General features: G+C 44.4%; 1 protein-coding gene across 1 annotated transcript in view; it reads right to left on the reverse strand.

Annotated features, from left to right (window-relative positions):
• Positions 1 to 20,182, reverse strand: part of ccdc3b (coiled-coil domain containing 3b) — a 30,369-nt gene extending 10,187 nt beyond the window's left edge. The window contains exons 1-2 of the mRNA XM_072666090.1: positions 19,782 to 20,182; positions 1,329 to 1,503 (exon numbers count right to left, since the gene is read on the reverse strand). Of these exons, the coding sequence (XP_072522191.1) occupies positions 1,329 to 1,503; positions 19,782 to 20,182 (576 nt within the window). The remainder of the gene's footprint in view (positions 1 to 1,328; positions 1,504 to 19,781) is intronic.
• Positions 20,183 to 22,292: the final 2,110 nt, after the last annotated feature.

Consider the following 22,292-nt stretch of genomic DNA (forward strand, 5'->3'; position numbering starts at 1 on the left):
GGTTTCTTTTTTCCAGTATAAATGGGAGAGTCGCTCTGAGTTTGCTCATGATTTTTCATGCTGGGTTTGCCTCTCGTTTTATGTGCTAATTAGCTAAAAGCTCTGAACAAGTTCAACAAGTTCAATCAGAAGCAAACACCCAAAATTAATATAATAAAAAAATCTATAATAAATATATATATATTACTGCTGTTGAAACCCAATTTCATCTATTTTAAAATTACAAGATTGAATTTTTTGTTATATATTTTATCTCATTTTTCACCCATTTTCTCTCCAGTTTGGACTAGGACCAATTACCCAACCCGTACGCACCCCCCCTCTCCATCGCACTAGTGAGGGCGGATCAACGCATGCCCCTTCTGACGCGCGAGCAGACAAGTCTCTCAATTTTCGAACTGCCATCAAAGCAACATCACTGGGCAGCCAACACCCATGGAGGGACGCGCCGCATACCTGGCTTCAACGCACCAGCCCGCAGCCGCCAGTGATGGCCAGCAGCGAAGCGATGTGGGGAGAGCACCATCTACATCTACACCTACCCACCCTGGAGAGAGCAAGGCCAATTGTGCTCTCTCTGAGCATCGGCTGCAGACGGCTAGTAGAGATTTGAAATTTTAATGTAAGTTATTTGCAATATATTGATATATTACAGCCATGATCATGGAAAAATCTTGTATCTCCAAAGTGAAAGCTTTTCAGGAGCCAAGAACCTTCTTATCTTTCAATGCAAGTCAATGTGATAAGATTTATTATTCCCAAGACATTTGAAACATTTCTATTGGTCCATTCATCATGAAATTGATGCAATGTAAACTGCCAGACAAACTGCTGACAAAAATGGAGATAAAAAGTTTTTGTATAAACAGCAACAGATTAGCATTGCAACGATACGAAAAGTTTTATCATTGTTTGATGACCATCAATTTTCACACCATGGTATACCGCTGCAACCCTAGCGCTGATATAACAATATATATATATATATATATATATATATATATATATATATATATATTTTTTTTTTTTTCAATTTCATACAGGAAATCATACAGTTGTGGAATTATTTCCTACTATTTTACTTATTTTATAAAATACAGGCTCCCACCAGGTCCATGGGCCCAACCTGGAATTTTCATATGACCATGGCATTGATGGTGTTTCTGAGTTAGGGCTTACAATGCTGTAAGATCATCAAAAACCTTGCTCAGAGTAAATGACAGAGCTGTTTGAGAGGCTAAGTGTTGAGAGTCCATTTTATTACAGGCTTTGTGCTGCAAAGCTACAGTAATTGTATGTTTTAAAAAGATCAGGCAGGGAGCGCTCACCCGGCTGTCTTCTTGGGCCTCCCACTCAGGAGTGTACATGTGGACCTGGGTTCCAGCTGTGCAGTTGGAGAACTGGAAGAGGCTGGCGAACATGCGGTGGTTCTCGGGTGTGTCGGGGAAGATGGGGTCCTGGAAGTTCACTCCATGAGGAATAATGCTGTAGTTTTCATCCATCCTTCAAGGGAGAAAAAAAAAACATAGTAAAGCTTAGCTACAGGTGGTCCAGGGTGGACTAGGCCATCAGAGGGCAGAGTCTCAAGCAGAGTTCTGACTGCTGAAAAGGTAAAATGGCAATAAAGATATTACAGATTGTAGTTTGGTTTGTGCTTTTGTAATATGAGAGGAACCCAAAGGTACGAAGTTCTTGTGTTTTTCTGTTTTTTTTGCACATTAAACCAGAGGAGGCCTAAAAGAGACGTTGGCGTCTTGGCGTTGTCATTTTTGTAAATAAAAAAAATGTAAATCTCGATTTGTAGTTAACTTTTATTAAATAGAATAGTGCTTGTTTTGTTTTGAACACATGCGCGATGCCCCTGACAATAGTGAGGACGGACCAACACACGCCCCCTCCGACATGGGTGCAGTCAAGCCTCTCATTTTTCGAACTGCTGCTGATGCAACATCACAGGGCAACCAACACACCTGGAGGGAAGGGCCACACACCTGGCTTCAATGCACCAGCCCACAGACGACAGTGACGGCCAGCACCACAGCAAAGTGATGTGGAGAGAGCGCCATCTACATCTACATCTACATCTACATCTACATCTACATCTACATCTACATCTACATCTACTCACCCTATAGAGAGCAAGGCCAATCCCGGTTGCCGATGGCTAGCAGCATGACCGGGATTTGAACCAGCGATCCTCTGATCATAGTGACAGGGCCTTAGTCCGCTGGATCACCCGGGGCCCAGCCTTGTTTTTATCCTCTACAAGTTCACTCCTAAAAACAAAGGTCCTACCAAGGGTTCCTTGAGAGAAGCCAAATAAGAACTATTTTTGGTTCCATAAAGAACTGTTCTTGTAAAAAGATGTGAGTGTAAAGACCCTTTAAAGTGGAAAAGATCTTTACATTTACATTTACATTTAAGGCATTTAGCAGATGCTCTTCTCCAGAGCGACTTACAAAAGTGCTTTGCTGTTTACTCAAGAAAAATCTCAGCTAGTTTAAATGGACTAATAATTGAAAGATACCTCTAAGTTTAGACTCTACTAAACACAAGTCAGTAAGGAGACCATAGTACTCTGCTATTCGCCCAAGTTCTCTCAGAAGAGGAGGGTCTTCAGTCTGGGTTTGAAGACAGCGAGCGTTGGACTCTGCCGTTCGGACACCCAGGGGAAGTTCGTTCCACCACTTCGATGCAGGACAGTAAAAAGTCTGGATGCTCGTCTTCCGCGGATTTTGAGGGATGGCGGGTCGAGCCGAGCCGTACTTGAAGCTGGAAGTGTTCTTGGTGAAGATCAGCTTTTGACCATTGCCATCAAGTACGGAGGGGCTGGCTGGTCCGTTCTTGGCTTTGTAGGCCAGCATCAGGGTTCTGAATCTGATGCGAGCAGCAGCTACAGGAAGCCAGTGAAGAGAGAACGCAGCAGTGGAGAGACATGGCTGAATTTAGGAACAATGGTTCTTTTATGGCATCACTCAACAAACCATTTAATGCACCATTTCATTTTTTTGTGGAAAAATGGTCCTAACGTGCCAGATTAACCTCCAACATAGCTAGGAACTGACTAGAGTAATCAATCAACCCTTTTTTGCAGTGGAAACATCACTCTAAGACTTCTGGAAGTTCTACATATTCCAACAGTTACACAGCTGAGAGTGCACCTGCTTTCAAAACAGTCTATCTAGAGACCACGAGGGTCTAGATATTTAGCATAAATATCTAGATACCTTACAACAAAGGAAACCTCAGGCCAACAGAAATGATATCATTAATTATTAAGTTATGCCACTGCCGTCTCTCAAAGGCCATCAAACAGCAGGTCTATTTCCCTCAGACACACGTTCATAAGAGCACCTCCTCAGCTAGCTTTCTTGTGCCTGGGTGAACTAGCGGTTCATAAATCATGACTGGCAGTCCCTCGCTGTTCTTCTAAAAATCTAAACACACACACATGCACTCGTTCCCAGCAGGGGAGAAATGAGGAAAGTCCGTTATCAAAGTTCTGAGGGTGGCTGGAGAAATATTAATACTAAACCATGGTTACACTGGCGCAAAGGAGGCCTCTCCATTAAGGTTGGACTCCTTTTATTCCTTCTGTGAGTTTTGGCTGGCGGCCACAAGCAGCCGGAGGGAAATAAAGAAATAAAGTCAGTCTTGTATTTTTAACTCCAAGATCCTGGTTTGGGCTCATGACAGGGACTCGCAGGGTTTAACGGCACGCTTAAGTTCAGTCATTTGAAAAAGTGACGGAAAGGAAGGAAGCCTGTCATTTGTTAATGACTGAAAAGTGCACACGTAATGGTGAGAGCTATTGTGGGCTATTGTGAGCTGGCTGGAAGGCAGGAAATGAATGAATATGTGCTGTCAGGTTGGTTTGTGTGCTAATACCCAAAGTGTTATTACTACAATTCAATCAGTATAGCGTTTCGCCATGTCCTTGGCGACCCATGTCCTAGAGTAGCTTTAGCCGAGGGAAAAGAACGGTACGATGCAGCGGTGGGCAAGAAACTAATAGTTAATGCTAATGGTTAAACACTATTGGCCAGATTAAAAAGATTGTCTGTAAAAGTTTTATATATATTGTTGAAGAACAAAACATTGCAATTTTTTTCAAATATATGTCAGCCCCTCGGTATTGTGCCATCCTCCGGGGCGGTTCCGAGCCGCCGCCCACAGGCTCACAGATGGACTTTTGTTGTGTTTGCATTCTGGTTTTGATTCCTGGACTCGGTTCTTGTTCATTCATGTTCATGTGTTTTGATTCAGGTTCATCGTGTCTTGTTTAGTTAATGTGTTGCACCTGAGGCTGGGGGTACTTAAGGAGCTCGGATACTGAGCTCCTCGCCGAGAACTGGATTGTAAGTTCAGAGCCTCGAGAGGTTAGCCCGAGAGATTCTATACACGGATCACGGTTTGTTGAGGCCAGTTTGGTTCTGAGTTCAGGTCTTCTAGCAGACTTTGCTTCGATCTTCGGGTTTTCGCTTCCTGGACTCTCGCTCCAGCTAGGCGACCCTCTTCTACTTCACGTCATCAGGTTTGGTCAGCTTAGCCGTTTATGGTTCAGCGGCTGGTTCCCCAGCTCTCTCCCCCCAGTTCTGAGTAGTGTCTGTGTGGCTCACACGTGTCCTTAGTTTTCCCCTTAGTCTCCCTATCCTGCTCACCCAGCTCAGCTACCAGATACCCCTTTGCATTGGATCCATCTCTGGAGTGTTTATCCCTCGGAGTCTGGCCTAACCAGCCATGACAATATCATGCAGCCCTAAAACATATACACAGAACTTAAAGCCCTTACATTCACAATCACCTTGGCTTCCAACTGGGAAATGTACCACTGGATCCCTTCAAGTGGTATTTTTTTGCAGAGTGGTGTTCTGTTATGAATAGCTAACAGCATGCGCAAATGACGGAAACTAACAGTTGCTAACAGTAAATCATGGTAGTTTATGAATGAGCAAACATGTGACCGCAATGCTATTTGGTCTTAACATAATGCTAACGTGATGTTTGGCATGTTTTATGAATCTGACCTACACTCCACCTGGCCCTTGTCTGATCTCTCTGCTTCTCTCATTCTCTCTCTCACTCTTTCTCTTACATTCTCTGGGTGACTATAAGGTTGGGGGAGTGTTTAGGTGGAGGTGTTGATTTTGGAGCTTTAAAGCCCGCAGTTCATCCATCCGGATCCCCTTGGAGCTCTCTGGAGGAGCTTCAAAGCTCTAGTGTTAAGGCTTTGTGTTCCTCAAAGCCAATAATCCACGGCCTGGCTGACGAAAGCTCAAGCGGAACCCCGAATGGCTCCCAATTTACATATCCTGTGCTGCACAGGGCGTTAAAACCCTCTGCTTTATGTTCTGCATGGTACACTACAGATGGCTACCAACTGACCTTGAATTCTGGAGTTAGGGAATGCTCTAGAAGTTCTACACTATTAAAAAACAAAGGTGCATCAAAGGATTCCTTGCGTGGTGCCATAGAAGAGCCACTTGATGTGTGAGTGGGAAGAACCTTTTCAAAGTCTACAGAACCTTTACTTTATTTCATGGTTCTTTACCACTCCCACATCTCCACTCCAAGCATAGTTCTTTATGAAACCAATGGAGGTCCCCAGGTGGCATCGCTCAAGAGTCTTTTGAAGAGTGTAGTAGGCAAAGAGCTAACAAAGGCTTTCTCCAGTATTTGGTGCAGAAAGCTGAGGTTTATAAAGCATGGTTATGAACTGTGAAAGGTTTAGATGATGCCCAAGTGTGAAACAGTACTTCAACCCACAGTTACCACATGCACATTTACACACTTGGGCAAGAACATGTGCTACTGATTTACACTGAATAGAGTCATTAGGTGAGGAATGTACGAATCCACATTGCCTAGACAGTCTGATGGACCTTACAGCCATATCACAATACCAGCTCTGAAGCTCAAGCAGAAATCCGGGTAAGTGTTCACTGATAAGCCTTCGCTTTACAGGCCTCATTACCTGCTCAGATTTCTCTTGATGGTTCACATTCATGATTATAAGTCATATCAAATGTGATGATCTTTATGATCTTTTGAAAGGTATGTATTTATTTTCTAAACGCGCTTAACTGTTTTGTTGCTTTGACTGATGTACTGATATATGCAAATGACCTCCGTTCTGATTGGCTGCCTTTTATTGGGACTTATTCAAAAAGCTGTTTGGGTTTATCTCAGTATAAATCGTCGTAATCTCTGTGTAAATGGCCGAGGTGTATAGCCTTTCTCGTCCTTCTAGATCAGAAGTGAGTATAGGCCTCTTGCATGCTACTCTGCTCCATATGTTGATGGTATGCAGTTCCCTGCAGAGTCTTCTTTCAGAAATAGGTGGCGAGGGACCTGCACTGACTTCTAGAAGCAATTCTAGCCTGAAAATGAGTCGATTTACGTTGCCAAGCTGTGAAACCCTCATTTTCATCTTTCGACCACAATTCTGAGGAGAATATCTTGTAGACTGGGATTTCTGCCACTGCGGGTAGACCCGTATGCCCGTATGCTTCCATACACCTGCAAATTTAGCTACTTCTTTTGCCATGCCCATGAACTGCTAATCTCAGGGCCAGCCCAAGCCCTTATAGGGCCCTAAGCAGATTTTCATTTGGGCCCCCCATACCACCACCAGATCAGCACCAGATGCTTCATGATTCCATAGGGAGAGAGATATTGTGCAATGTGCTGAAGCACCTAGGCCTTAATCGACCACTCAAGCAACGTGTGACAGTGGCAGCAGCAGAAATTGATTAACCTAGTATTGGTGTGCCTACTATGAAAATAATGAATATGAAAATTTGATGTATTATTTAATGTTATTTTAAAAATATATATAATTTTATCATGATATCTAGGTGCTCTTGGGGGCCCCCTGGTGGCGATGGGGCCCTAAGCGGCTGCGTAATTCGAGGATGAGCCTTGGGCCGGCTCTGGCTAATCTGCTTTGCAACAAGACATGCACTGCACTATAATGCACTCTTCTCAATGTCTGAGTCCCGTCACACAACCCGCAGTATTTATGGCCCGATCATCCTTGTGGAATGCCACCTACAGGAGCCTGAAGTTTCTACCACCTTAAACGCGCTAGGTGATTCATTTTTTTGTTTGGGGACAGTAAATATATAAATATATATCCATCATTGCCATAGGAATGAAGCTCCAGCAAGCCACTGCCCATGTAGTAAAGTTTGACATAAGGAAAAACATACTTGGCCATTTATATTAAGAGCATATATGGCTTTTTTATAGCTTTTTTCTAAAAATGTAATGTTTTTTTTTAGACCCTGCAAAGTAAACATACAAGAAAATAAAATGAATGAGCGAGATAGACACAGGAAGTTAGTAAGTGGGAGAGGGTAAATGCTCTTTAGGGAATTCAGAGGGTTCATCAAGGTCAGTGTTTCTTTGCTGTGTACGGAAGGGCTCATTATGGGCGGATGGTAAATATTTATTCAACATACACACTGACTGCCTGTACTTACAAGTACACTCTTGAATGTAAGTGGTAGTGCAGTTGCAGAAAGGGTCTGGAACCGTTTAGCTTTTGGATAGAATGTGAAATATGGTTTAGGACAGGATTTTTTTGGGTGCAATGGGAGACAACAGACTCGGGTTACATGCCAAATAGTAGTTTATTCCCATTCTTATCGTTTTCATTCTATCTAATAAACTCAAACCTTCCAACTGGCTGACAAATCAGAGAAATCACTGTAGTTTCACCTTAAATCTAGACCTACTCTCCAGATCAACCTTCTTCAGAAAAGGTGCCAAAAAGGGTAATTCAGTTCTTCAAACCACCAAGTTCCCAAACCAGTTGTCAGAACCCCCCAGATGAACCACGTTTTGGCTTGGGCCTGGCTCTTAACACATCTAAAGCCATCAAGGATGCTCAATCCTGGTGCATGAAGATCCACCACCCTGCAAGGTTTAGCAGAGTTCAACCCATCTGATCCAAGAAGGCTGAATTTAACCCCCAAGTGTGTTGGATCTGAACTCCCCAAGGTGGTAGGTGGTCTCAGGGGACAAGAAATCAACCATGAGAACACCTGCATTAAAAACTTTGAATACCCGGATCGACATGAACTATATGGCTAAGAAAGGGTCTGAGAACTGGGTTGAGAACCACTGCTATTAAGTAGTCAATTGAAAAATCCTTCAGGGAACCAAAATCGGCTCTTTGTTCCTAAAGAACTCTTCCTGACACCTTTATTTTTTTATTTTTTTGAAGAATGTGGCCTCAAGCTACAACTCAGCAGGCATTATTTCACAGTATCATGGTCCATAAGTGTTCCTCCTTACTCCTTACACATACCCCCCTACATACTTTTCACTCACCAACTCCTAGTGCCCTTTCACCTTCCCCTAAAAAAACAACCTCAGAGCCTTTTCTAGGAAGGTCCTGAGTGGTCGAACTGTGCTCAGCTGAGAGCCCATTCTGTTTCAATTAACATGTCCATGCTGTGCTTCTCTGGTTTCTCAACTTTTTGATGGTTTGACTTGTGAGATTTGTCCTGCGAAACTGGAACCAGCTGTAAGATTGGTTCAGGGTTTGGGTTCACAGAGAGCTCTAATAGTACGCCTTATGCTCAGTTCATTTGGCAGGTCCTCAGTCCATGGAGCTCTGCATACTTACAACACAGTCCATAGGCTAAAAGTGACACACTTTTTGTTGTTTTGGCTTTGTACTCTAGCACAGCGAATAGGAAATGAAGCAGGGGTTCTGAAGTTAAAACGCAGGCTGTCAGCTTTCATTTGTCATTCGCCAGTTGGCAGCTTGCTTGCTTCTTGGCCAGCTTTGTGTCTTTGCATGATTGGTTAACACATGAGCAAGCTGACAAAGGGTCTGGAGTTAATTATAGACAGGGTATTTGCATCTGGAGTCGTTTGCTGTTGTCTCTCACCCTGAGAACCCAAAAAAAGGATCGGTTGTAGTTAATTAGTAAACCGAATGCCTCGAAGCTCATTTGATGGACCAAACAGGGGATTGTCTTTGAGTGGCGGCATCAATCACCCAGTCAGAAGAAGAAACACCAAAGAATGAAAGACTGATGACCTTACTTCCACCCAAAGCTGCATAACAATCATGGCTGAGCATCCTTTAGAGACACTCCCAGCACCAGCATCTTCCTCAAAAAAACATCTTCCTTTCTAAATGCTTCTTGACTTGACCAGGTGGATGGTTCTGAAAAATACCTCCCTCCTCATGGTCCTAAGGCTCCTCAGACCTGCACTTCCCATATCTCTTTATCCACTGAAAGGCTCTGGTGAAACCAAAAGACTTCCTCCTCAGCACTGCCACACCTGGTACCTTTAGTTTTGGAGATAATGGAAATGATGGGAAATAACTGGCTAAGAACATCATCAAATCTGGACCATCATGACCAAGCTAGAAGAAATCCTTCATAAAGTTTCAGGCCCTATGTTTCTATGTTTTACTATAGAAACCCTCAATCACTCAATAGCCATGTCCACAAGCAAGCACAATGTTTTCCCAAAAACTCCAGCCCATATGTAGCTGTTCTGAACATATGTCTTAGTTCTGGAGGTGCATTTCCCCCCTCCTCTCGTCTCCTGGGCCCGTTCTGGGGACGGAGAGCGGTGATTGATTGGTGGCAGGCTTTGCCGACTGTCGTTTGGAACGTCTCACAGGAAATGTGGAGCCCGTGGGGGTGGGGGAGGGAGCGAGAGAGTAAAATGGAAACTGGTTCAGAACTTGTTTGCTGATTCAGCACCTGAGAGGCAGCAGTGTGAAGGGTTGAGAACAATGGAGAACAATGCACTCTAGCATTCTACGGGCCCTGTGGAGACTTACCTGGGGGGGCATTTGACTGAAAGAGGCACTTGTAGATAAGCTCTTGAGGCTCAGTCCCCATAATCACTAATGACAGCAATGATGACGTCTCTGGACTGCTTTGTGTACTGCTATCTGACTGTTTACACCGGGTGATCCTTTCAGCCTTGTTTACAAACCGAAGCTTTCTAAAGGGGTAAGGATGTCCTTGTTGTGCCTCTAAGGTGCACTCATTAAAAGCGGTCACTTTATGACTTCGGAGAAGTGCTTGCTTCAAAAATGGAAGATCAAGAGGTCAACGGCTTGTTCCTAGGACCAGTTGGAATCAGTTGGAGCTGATATGGGATTTGTTTTGGTGGCCAGCTTCCCAATAAAGAATGGAGGAATCCCTTGAGTGAAGAACAAGCAGTGGAAGACCTCCATCTTTAACTGATTATTGCTCAAAATCCCCATTTTAGATAAATTCAAGGTAGATTTACCTGTGGGGGTCCTATAGTCTAGGTGATGACTGGAGCCAGGATCCATTGATCTCTAAGCCAGTATGAACCAGCAATACTCAGGTTATAATTCCAAAGTGACTGGTCCTAAACCTGGAGCTCGCTTAGTAATAGCAGTCCTGTATGAATTGACCTCACTGTATTGTAACAACCCAGGCAGCATGCTCTGAGTGGGGCTGTACAGATGTTACTGAGCCTCCTGAATGGGCCCCATGGTTACAACCCACTCTAACGCCCTGTATGCAGTGAACAGCCCATGTGTAGCCCATCACTGGTCCCATCACTGACCCTGGTGGGCATCCATTTGTGAGGACAAAACATTTTGGCTGCCAGTTGGGCTACCCATACAGGCCCTACATGTTGGGCATGTTATCTGGGGAAAAAAAGTAAGCAGCTTCTCTCAGTTAGCAAGATAACTTAAGCCCAAACCTGAGCCTGTCAGACACAGGAATGTTGAACAGCCTACTGGACAACCCTGACAATCCACCAAGCTAACATGTCTATGTGGGGCCTCTATGGGTAGTCCAACTGGAAAACGGGACGTTTTTTATTTGGGTTCCACATTGGCCCCAAATATGGATGGGTCAGTGATGGGAACAGGAGAGGTTAAACATGGGCCATGTCTGGGTTGTACACTACATACCCAACTGGGTCCCAGTAAAAAACGCATGTACAAACCTACTTAGAGCCCATGCCCACCTGGAACCCAACTAGCCCACGTTCCACCCATGTGAGCCCCACATGAGCATGTTGACTGGGCAGGCTATTTGGAGACATTTCAAAGGTCCTGCCAGTCAGATCCTTTACAAATACACTTCTGCTACAACTACTCCAGCTCCTTAGTTTGCAGTTTCGCAAGACTAGGCCAGATTTGGCTCACTGAAGCAACTCCATGCAACGTTACTCCCCAGAAACAACATGAAAAGCAGTTGTCATCTCAGTTCTCTTAAACACATCGAGCTCCTTTGTGTTAACCTTAGCAGCGTGGCTGTTTTGCTTGGCCTGGGACGTACATATGGGAATGCTGGAGGTACTGTGGCCTGGAATGTCTTTGAAGGAGGTTTAAAGCCAGTGCAGTGTTAGTTATCTGCAGGGTGATGAAAAGGAAGAGGACAACAGGGTGGGTGAGGCTCAGCCCAAACCTGTCTGCACAAGCTCATATCTCTAAACACAAGGTTTTGGTGTAATGCGGGGCTGCTGAAGGCTAAGTGCTGTAGCGCAAAATGCATGTTGGCTCTCTGCAGACAGGGACAGCGTCTCAGGGCAAGTTTAGCAGGCCTGTTTTGCTCATAAAGCCTGGGACCAGGTGCTGTGACAGAGAATGATCTGTCTGTTGGCAGGCAGAGTCCAGCATTTCTTTAGGGTTCTTTAGGGTTTTCCACATGTGGAAGTTTCCAAACCTTCCTGGTAGACATTTCCCAAAACTGACCCAACTCTGGCTGCACTGGTAACCCTTAGCCATCCTCTGATCTGTAACATCTATGCTCTACATGACTGCTGGTCTCCCATGAGGACAAACACTATATGGACAAAAGTATTCGGACACATGCTCATTTATTGTTTCATCTAAAAAAGGGTAGTATTTCGTGACAAGAACCTTAGTGAAGTCAGGATGATGGATGATCACCACCCCACCTCATTCCCTACTCCCCAACTCATCCCAGAAGTACTGGATGGAGCGCCAACCATTACTTCAGAGAACATAGTTCCACTGCTCCACAGCTCAATGCTGGGCGGCTTTATACCCCTCTAGCCCACAGCTGGCATTAGGCAGCATGTCAATAGGTAAAGGGGTGTCCACAAATATTTGTACATATAGTGTTTGAATATGGTCCAGTTGGGGTATGTCCTGCCTTTTTATGATGCTGTAGTTATTCAATGGGAGCTTGTTTTAGGAAACGTTCTTTCTTAAATTGCCATGCCTTATTTCCTTTCAGTGGTGCAACATGCCCAGATGATACTGTCAAATGGAAAACATGTGATATAATGTGGCTTTACTGAAGCTGGCTCTACAGGCTGAAAGCTTACGCAGCATTAAATTTAACTCGTGTAGCTTAATGTGAAACCGTTTGCAATTCACTTGAACATTGCCAATTATAACACTAACAGTGTACCATGTGATGATGTCCAACAATTCATATGTATCATCTTCATATCTTGGACAAGATAACAAACCACTGTTTGGTCTTCTGGGTAGCTGAGAAGGAAGACTTTTGACCTATGTTTAAGCTGTGAGAAGCTTATCAAGTAATGTTGATTATTTGCAGGCAACCAGTACAACAGCTAATCCGCTGGCTGGCTAGTTTGCTAACTAACAGTGGTTGTTCTTCTTAGGTCAGAGTACCATCCCAAATCTGATTTTCGGCATACCCGAGCGACCCCCATGTAGGGTTGCCATCTTTCAGAACGGGACGGCCACCCTAGCTCCTATGGGCCATGACAACCATGGGCCCGACTATATATATACACAATACCAAAATGTTTGTCGGGCCCATGGTTGTCATGGCCCATATATATATATATATATATATATATATATATATATATATATATATATAAAATCATTTTCCCCCTACTAATGTGTTTATTTAACTATTATTCCATTAGCAGGATTTGTTCTTTAAATGGCCATATATAATATTTATATTGCCTAATACTACTGAATATTAAATAAATGATCATTCATTCCACTTTAAAAACTCAACATCCTAAACAATCAATTAAACCACACCATTTTACAATATGCCTTATAATCATCTCCACTGACGCTGTCCAGCCAAGCATGGGCCTCTTCCCACACACATCTGTATTGGACATTTATGGAAATATGGAACAAAATTGGTGCAATACGGGACGCAACATTTAAGTGCCAAATAAAGGCTGATTCTGTATTTTACGGGACGGGTGGCAACCGTACCCCCATTTTTCCTGCTTCCACGTATGAAAGGAGCTTGTTAGTGGCTTCCTCATTACCACAGCAACCCGTGCAGAACGGTTTGTGATGTCCAGACATGCAAACCTGATCTGATCAATTGCAAATAACAGTGCGGGCAGTCATCTCACCAAAATTTGATTTGAGAAACGAATCCGATTTGCCTGCAGTCTGAACACAGCCTAAGAGCTTTGAGAAGCTTCACAAGTTATGTTGCTTATTTGCTGGCAACCAGTACACCAGCTAATTAGCTGGCTAGCTAGTTAGCCACCTAACAGTCATTGTTCTTCTTAGCCTGATGATGATTTTCGTAGAACTGGGGTTCTTAATTCCTCCGTGTTTTGCTAACTGTTAAATTACACAGCCCAGGGACTAACTGGTTCAAGCCAGCGTGCACTGAAACAAAGGAAAATATGACATTAGGAAAGATCATATTTTCCATCTTGAGGCAAGTGTGTGCTTCCAGAGCTGCATGTACTCTGTAATTAAATTAACTGGAATACCTCAGATGTTTGTACTCTTCCGGACAGTGAAAGGATCTGTATTAACGTGTTCCTGCATCTTTATAAAAGGTGGAACATTTCTCACATAGCCTGAACAAAAATATCAACATGGCCAGATCCAAAGAGCTCTCTGAGGCCTTCAGAAAGAAGGCTGTCGATGCATGGAATTGCTGTGCAAGTGAAAATCAGCCATTTAACTGGCTGCAACAACTGCCAACATGGCTTTGGGCCTGTTAAGTTCAGCCTAAGAGCAGAGCGTGAATGTCATCACAGGATCTACAGGCACCTCCTGCCACAGTTGATGTCAATGTAGGCATCAGGGCAGGACTCAAGATTCATCTGTCCAAAGCACACTGTTCCAGACATCCTGGTCTTGGTCTAGGTGTTATCTGGCAAGCTTTAGTCTTACCCTGGTGTTTCTTCTTCGTCTTTTTTTTTGACAACAAGAAGTTCTCGAGATCAAGGAGGGAGGCCAAACTTAAGTACATGCTTTCACAGCCTGGTGCACTTTGGTAACAGGTGTTCAGTGAAGATGAAATCCAACCCCAGTACTAAACCCAGTTTATCTACACTGGAAGTACACCACTGTTACATCTCTGTAATTTCAGATGACTGGGAAACTGATCAGACCTCTTCGCGTAGTCTCGAGCTTTGCTCTCATGACTGCGCTTCCTGCCACTGTGACCTGGTTTAAACTCTATGGATATGCTACAGTATGTTTCATGGTGACGCTTTTACCCTCTCTGCTCCCCGGGCGCTGGAGTTGGCTGCCCACCGCTCTGGGTGTGTGTGTGTGTACTCACTGCCCCTAACACGTGTGTGTGTGTGAGTGTGTTCACTACCAGATGGGTTAAATGCGGAGGACACATTTCGCTGTACAGTCCACACTGTACAGTGACGAATACGTGCACCTTTATCCTTTATCCTTTATCCTTTCGTGTTATTGAATTGCAGAGAAGAAAAGTGCATATGGTGCAGCGAGCCTGGAAAGCACTTCAGCGTTTCCTTAACGGCTGGATTGCTTGGCTTCTACAAAAGCTGAAGTCATGAAGCTCATGAATTTTTTGATGTGCGTATCCGTACTCAAAAAAGGTGCTGTATAGTAATGACAAAGAGTTCTTTGACTTATAACAAGGGTAGAAGCTCTTTTAGCCTTCATAGTGCTTCACTGTTTGTTTGTCTGGTTAAATGGTTCTTCTGTATTATTGAGAACCCCTTTTACATGGTTCTCTAAACAACCTTTTAAAATGGTTATATATATAGAGAGAGAGCACAAGAAAGGGTTCCACTATTGCCAGGAGTCGAAGAATCTTTTCTTACACTTGTAAAAATAAAGGTGCTTCAAATAGATCTTTGAGCATATATACATATATATATACACATATATATTGAGCAATACATCTCTGGTTCCATAATAAGCAACCATGTTTGTAATAAAGCTGATTTGTCTTAGGGATGCTTCGATACAATTCTAGGATCGGATATCGGTCCCAATACTAACAAAATTAGCTCGATCTAGTATCGGATAATTAGGCCGATCCATTCACGGGACCCGATTCGGTATTCTAGGCTTTGTAACTCAGGATCAGAGTAACTTGTAATCACAGATGTGATGTACATATCATAGCAAACAGCAAGTGTGGTGCCCTCCACCTGTCATCATCTCTCAGCGGGTAATCCAACTCGTCTTCTATATAAGAATAACCGAGAAGGGAGGAGCTGCTCGCTCCTTTTTGGTCTCACAGACTGAGCCCAGACAACACTGTGCCGAGGTCCTGCACAGGTATTCATTTTAGTGACAAATAAGGAGAAATTTATTAATTCAAAAATGGTACGGAATCGGTAGTGGATATCGGTCGATACGCAAAATTCAAGTATCTGTATCTGAATCGGAACAGAAAAAGATGGATCGGTGCATCCCTAGTTTGTCTATGACTTCTGAATCATTACTTCGTCCCTAGAATTGCTTCTAGAAGTCCACAACTTTCTGAAAGAACTCTCTGCAGGGAACGCATACCATCAACATATGGACACAACAAATGCAAGAGGCTGGGAATTTTTGCCACTGCTAGTAGACCTGTATGACCGTACGCTCCCATATACCTGCAGATTTAGCTACTTCCTTCACACTATGGTCTTTGGCAAGCCCAAATGCAATCACTCCTTTTAGCTAATCATTAACATCTACTTTGAGATTCATTTTCCAAACATCCAATGAGGCACTCACTGTATTGTACTGCACTCTTCTCAATACCTGAGTACAGTCATTTTTTATAGCCTGATCATCCTCATGCAACTCCCTCTGCAGGAGCTTGACATTACTACCATCTTAAACAAGCAAGGTCTTGTCTGGGGAGCTTATATATATATATATATATATATATATATATATATATATAACAAAGAAGGCTCTTTGAATTGTCAGAGTAAAACTATACAGTAAAACTTGCCCTTATTAAAGAACTTTTTGGAAAAAAAAACAAAAACACTGATAGATGCTGTTATGTGGTTGAAGGTCAGTTGTGACATCAAGTGAGCAAAGTTCTGTGTCAAGACAACGTCTAATGTCAATGTCAATTTGACATAGAATAGTAACGACAGCTGACAGCGATGTTTCGTTCGGTTCGAGGCGTGTGTGTTAGGAAGCCAAACATCCCATGTCAGTGTCATACTGATGTTAAATACCAACTTTTACTCCCAAACCCAAACTAGACCCAAACCCAACATCTGATAATGTCATAATATTAACGTCCACACAACGTCAAATTCCAACATTGTGCGTTGTTGATTTAATGTTCTTGATATTTTTATATTTTTCTTGTTGTTTTTTTTTATGAATATGTGACTTTGATTTCCAACCAAAATGTAACGTCTAAACAACGTTGTTTTTTGACTTCAACCTGAATTTTATAATTATACGTACGGCATCGTCTTCTTATACATCAAACTGACATCTGATGTCTGCTGTTTTTTTTTTGTTTGATGCCATAGGAGAACCACTTTTGGAGGTTTAATAGATGGTTAAAAACCCAATTAAAACATTTTAACTACCCAATTTATCTTAAAACTGTACATCCAATCCAAAGACCTTTTAGGGGTCTACAGTTTGTAGGAGTCTGCTGCGCTCTGCTCTGCCACAGTAAACAGTGAGAGGAGGTAAGCAGTGTTACACAGGGGAGGAGAACACTGCTCACTTTAACTGATTGGGTTGTGGGGATGAGACAGAGAACACTACTCAAACAGTCTGGTTGTCAAGAGACACGAGGTTTCCACTATCAAAACATGAAGCTCGTCCAGCAGGCCTATGTGAACCGTCCCGCTGAAGCTGGGAGAAGATCCCGAAATGAAGAAAGTGTGTATTTTTGTTTCTCGGTCGGACTCTTCATCTTTCTGCCTCTGATACAACAGTTCTACTGATGATCTCTCTCACTCTCTCTCTCTCTCTCTCTCTCTCTCTCTCTCTCTCTCTCTCTCTCTGTTGTTCTCCTGTTTCCTGGTCAGCACTCAGCAATGCACAAACTTGCTTCCCATTAAAAGAGGCTGAACACACACCTCTGTTTCCCACCTCTCTCACTCTCTTACTCTCTCTCTCTTTTTCACACCCTCCCTTATTTTTATGCCTCTCTCTCTCTTCTTTCCTCACTCATTATTTCTCTCTCTCTCCCGTATTCTTTCTATCTCTCTCTCTCCCTTACTCTTTCTGTCTCTCTCTCTCCCGTGCTCTTTCTATCTCTCTCTCTCCCTTACTCTGTCTGTCTCTCTCTCCCTTGCTCTTTCTCTCTCACTCTCTCTCCTTTACTCTTTCTGTCTCTCTTTCTCATTGCACTTTCTGTCTCTCTCCCTTACTCTTTCTGTCTCTCTGTCCCTTACTCTTTCTATCTCTCTCTCTCCCTTACTCTTTCTGTCTCTCTCTCTCTCTCCCTTACTCTTTCTGTCTCTCTCTCTCCCTTACTCTTTCTGTCTCTCTCTCCCTTACTCTTTCTGTCACTCTCTCTCTCCCTTACTCTCTCTGTCTCTCTCTCTCCCTTACTATTTCTGTCTCTCTCTCTCACTTAGTCTTTCTGTCTCTCTTTCGCTCCCTTACTCTATCTCTCTCTCTCTCCCGTGCTCTTTCTATCTCGCTCTCTCCCTTAATCTTTCTATCTCTCTCTCTCTCCCGTGCTCTTTCTATCTCGCTCTCTCCCTTACTCTTTCTATCTCTCTCTCTTCCGTGCTCTTTCTATCTCTCTCTCTCCCGTGCTGTTTCTATCTCTCTCTCTCCCTTACTCTTTCTGTCTCTCTCTCCCGTGCTCTTTCTATCTCTCTCTCTCCCTTACTCTTTCTATCTCTCTCTCTCCCTTACTCTTTCTATCTCTCTCTCTCTCCCGTGCTCTTTCTATCTCTCTCTCTCCCTTACTCTTTCTATCTCTCTCTCTCCCTTACTCTTTCTATCTCTCTTTCTCTCCCGTGCTCTTTCTATGTCTCTCTCTCCCTTACTTTTTCTATCTCTCTCTCTCTCTCTCCCGTGCTCTTTCTATCTCTCTCTCTCCCTTACTCTTTCTATCTCTCCCTCTCCCTTACTCTTTCTGTCTCTCTCTCTCTCCCTTACTCTTTCTATCTCTCCCTCTCCCTTACTCTTTCTGTCTCTCTCTCTCTCCCTTACTCTTTCTGTCTCTCTCTCTCCCTTACTCTTTCTGTCTCTCTCTCTCCCTTACTCTTCCTGTCTCTCTGTCTCCCTTACTCTGTCTCTCTTTCTCTCTGCCCTTCCCTCTTTCATTGTGTCTCTCTCCTCATCTCTTTCTCTTTTTCACTGTCTCCCTCTCGTCCTCTATCTCTCTCTCTCTCGCCCTCCCTACTCTCTTTCCCCTGTTTCTCTCTCTTTGTCTCACCTATTCTCTGTCACTCTTTCCCGTCTCTCTCTCTCTGTCTTGCCCTCTCTCTCTCACTCTTCCCCCCTCCCTCTCCATCACTCTTTCCCAAGTCCCCTGCCATCTCTCTCTCTCTTGATGATAACTCTGAACACTTTGTGCTTATGCAACGCTCTGAACACACACACACACACACACACACACACACACACACACACACACACACATTCACATAAATGCCTGCCCCCACCATCCCTCAAAATTACTCTCTGTCTCACTTGTGGTCTCTCTCTCTCTCTCTCTCCCTGCTCTCTCTCTGTCTTTCTTCCATTCATTACTGCAGGCAGTGTTCCTATGCTTCCCATGCAAAGACACACAACGAGCAGAACACACACAGACACACACACACACACACACACCTTTAGAATCAGGCAGAATGGTCATACTCTCACACAGCTGGTTCAGGTTAGCTGTGTGATCTGCTGTCAGTTCCTCTGCCAGTTGGATCTCAGTCTCTCTCCAAACATAGAAACAAAGACTCACACAGGCCAGATGCGGCTAATGAAGACTGACCTTACTGTTGTCCAACATTTAGGACTATTCGACTGTTTTCCGTTGCAGGGGAGGACCATAATAAGACCTGGCTTCACCAGCTGAGGTCTGAGCACATCTACAGCACACCACCACGGAAGATCTTGATGATCTTGATCAGCTTCATTTCAAGCAATGGCAGAAGCTGAACAGAAGATGCTGGGTGTTGGACAGTGATTGAGATGACACATATGTGTCCAAATATTTTTGGACACCCATTCTAATTAAAGCATTCAGCACTTTGCTGACACAGATGTGCGAACAGCCTGTCTAGTCCTTGTAGAGAAGTATTGCCAGTAAAATAGGACCCTTTGGAGCCAATAAGCCTAATGCCAGGCGTGGGCTAGAGGGGTATAAAGCCCCCCAGTATTGAGCTGTGGAGCAGTGGAAGAACTGTGCTCTCTGGAATGATGGATGGTTGGTGCTCCATCCAGTACTTTTGGAATGAGTTGGGGAGTTGGGATGATGAGGTGGGGTTGTGATCATCATCCAACATCCTGACCTCACTAACGCTCTTGCCACTGAATGCAATCAAATGTTCACAGCAATGCACCAAGATCTAGTAGACAGCCACCACTCTTCATTCCTGCACCACAGCACCACCCCTCTGGTCCTCACCTCAGGAAGAAGTAGTAGTTGTTGTTCTCCACCACGCTGTACGAGTAGCACGGGAAGTAGCCCAGGCCGGTGACGTTGAAGCGCGAGCCCGCGGGCACCTCCAGCATGCTGCCCCACGCCTGGTCGCACAGCAGCTCGATCTCGGCCGAGAAGAAAAGCCCCCCCGCGTCGTCCTGCCACGGCAGGTAGTTGTACACGCTGTACGGCTGCTCCTTGTGCACGGCGAGCACGCGCGCGAACACGATGATCTCGGCCAACTCTGCCCGGCACGACTCGCTCTGCGGGCGCCAGTCGTGCGCGAGCTGGCAGCTCGAGGAGGCGCGCGCGCACCATGACACGGTCAGCAGCAGCAGCAGCAAAGGCGGCAGCAGCGGCAGCGCCGGGAGCGCGCGAGTGGCCATCGCGCGGGAGACACTCACTGCACGGCCCGGTTAGAGGGACCATGTGCGGAGCGCGCCGTGCAGCATCCAACGACCCCCCGGCCCTCAACCCCCGTTACTCCACCTACCCCATCGTCTCGTCCCACCCCCATTCAGAGGCGGGGAGGGCTGCCTACTATCTGGGATGAACATACCATGGCGATATGTGGGCTATTCATACACATAGAGTGCGCATTACGCACGACAATTACGCACGAGTTTGTGATGCACGAATACTGCCCATCCCACCCTAAAACCATCTCCCAGCGAGCCCAACAGGATCAGGTCGAGAACCCTCTCGTGTCGTGTAATTTCTAACATCATCTAACATCACCACCATCATCATCCTCATCATATAAAATGCGTAAAGTGAGCAAAACAGTATGTACGACAATTACGCACGAGCTTATCGTACACAAATTCTGCCCATCGTGTCCTAAAACCAACTCCCAGTGATGACCAATGCCCTGTTACTCCAGTTGAATAATGAGTGAATAGCACCCAAATGGCAGCGCGAGTCTAACAGCACCAGATCAACAAGAACTATTCCAATCAACCCCAAGATATATTCCAATCAACCCCAAGATATATTCCAATCAACCCCAGTTGATTGGAATATATGATAATAGGGTACCGGGTGAAGGGTGGTAGCATCTCAGAAACCACTAACCATGTTGGATGTTCTAGAGCTGCCATAGTGAAGGTGTACCAAAAAACGTACAGACTTCTCGCTACCCTATAATCATGTCCTTGTTGACATTAGTCAAGTCGTCCCCTTTGCCCATGAAGAGCGCTTTGCACTCTACTACAACTGACAATCTGTGATGCCCCGGGCCGAGTTCATTCACTCCAAAGCAGGGGTGGCTATGACTGTGACAGTGGGCAAAGAGTGGTAACATCTCAGGAACCACTAAGTTCCATGTTTTAGAGCTGCCATGGTGAAGGTGCATAACAGTGGTGGCCAAGAGGTTCTTAGTGTCTTCGGAGCGCTGGATCTCCAAGAACAAGGGGTCACCAGTCTTATCCAATAAGGGCAAGTGTGGCTGCAGAATCAAGCACAGTTAGTTGGTTGATGTGAGGTGTTCTTGTGCTTGATCCTTTAGACGTATCCATAGACTTGCTTAGTTGTGTATCTGCTCTGACTGGCACAGCCAGTGTTTGTTGGAACCCATGTGGAATATTCTGGGTTCAGTGCAGATAAATGCTTAAAAAGGATCAGTTCAACTTCAAAGGGAACTTCAAAGGAACTGGTTAAATTGGTTACTTTGAATAAAAGTATCTTCTTCAAATAGTTTAAGTTGAAGATAAAACTATGCTACTGGCCTAATGCCAGTAATCGTTTAGGGTATCGTTCAGGATTTCTGCAGAACATCAGATCCTAGCTTAGCAAGGTAGCAGAGAGAAACACTGCACTGCTACTGACGTTTAATTCATTTGACAAGGTGTGGGAACAAACAGTGACCAAGTGCAAACGTTCCTCACCGAAGTAAAAACATTGCTGCTGTAGTTCCACTCAACAGCTCCACTGTTTTGGTAATGTCCCGCCCCCCAGCTGAAATTGCCACAGCATCACCATCCATGGCCGGGAGTCCCAGAAAGTACAATTGGCCTTGCTTTCTAGGGTTGGCTGAGCTTTATGGGTATGATGGCCCTCCCTCTCCCCTCATAATTCAGTGAGATCCTAGACATGTATGGGCATCCCTTAACTAATGCAACAGTATTGGTGGTTAGTGTTCCCCTGTAAGCCCTTTCAACTGTCCAGTTGGCTCATGTGATATTACGTCACTCAGAAGACATGTAATGGCCTTCAACTTCCATTTGATATTTTTTATTACACTGGTTCTTGTTATTTTGGTGTGTAATGAAGCTCAACATGATCAGAAATGGCTGTGTATGCATGAATTGGGTGTGTCAGATCAGGAAATGAATACTGCAGGCCAAAAAGACCTCCAGCTGGATGCCAGATGACCACTCCTGCAGCCCAATCTTCACATTGGAAATGTTTTCTGTGATAAATATGATGTAAAAAGCCTTTACAGGCCGTAGTAGGATATGGCATTAATGCTCATTTGGCGTTTTGATTGCTGCGTCT

Source organism: Salminus brasiliensis, chromosome 21 (assembly GCF_030463535.1).
Source record: "Salminus brasiliensis chromosome 21, fSalBra1.hap2, whole genome shotgun sequence".
Taxonomy (NCBI): Eukaryota; Metazoa; Chordata; class Actinopteri; order Characiformes; family Bryconidae; genus Salminus; species Salminus brasiliensis.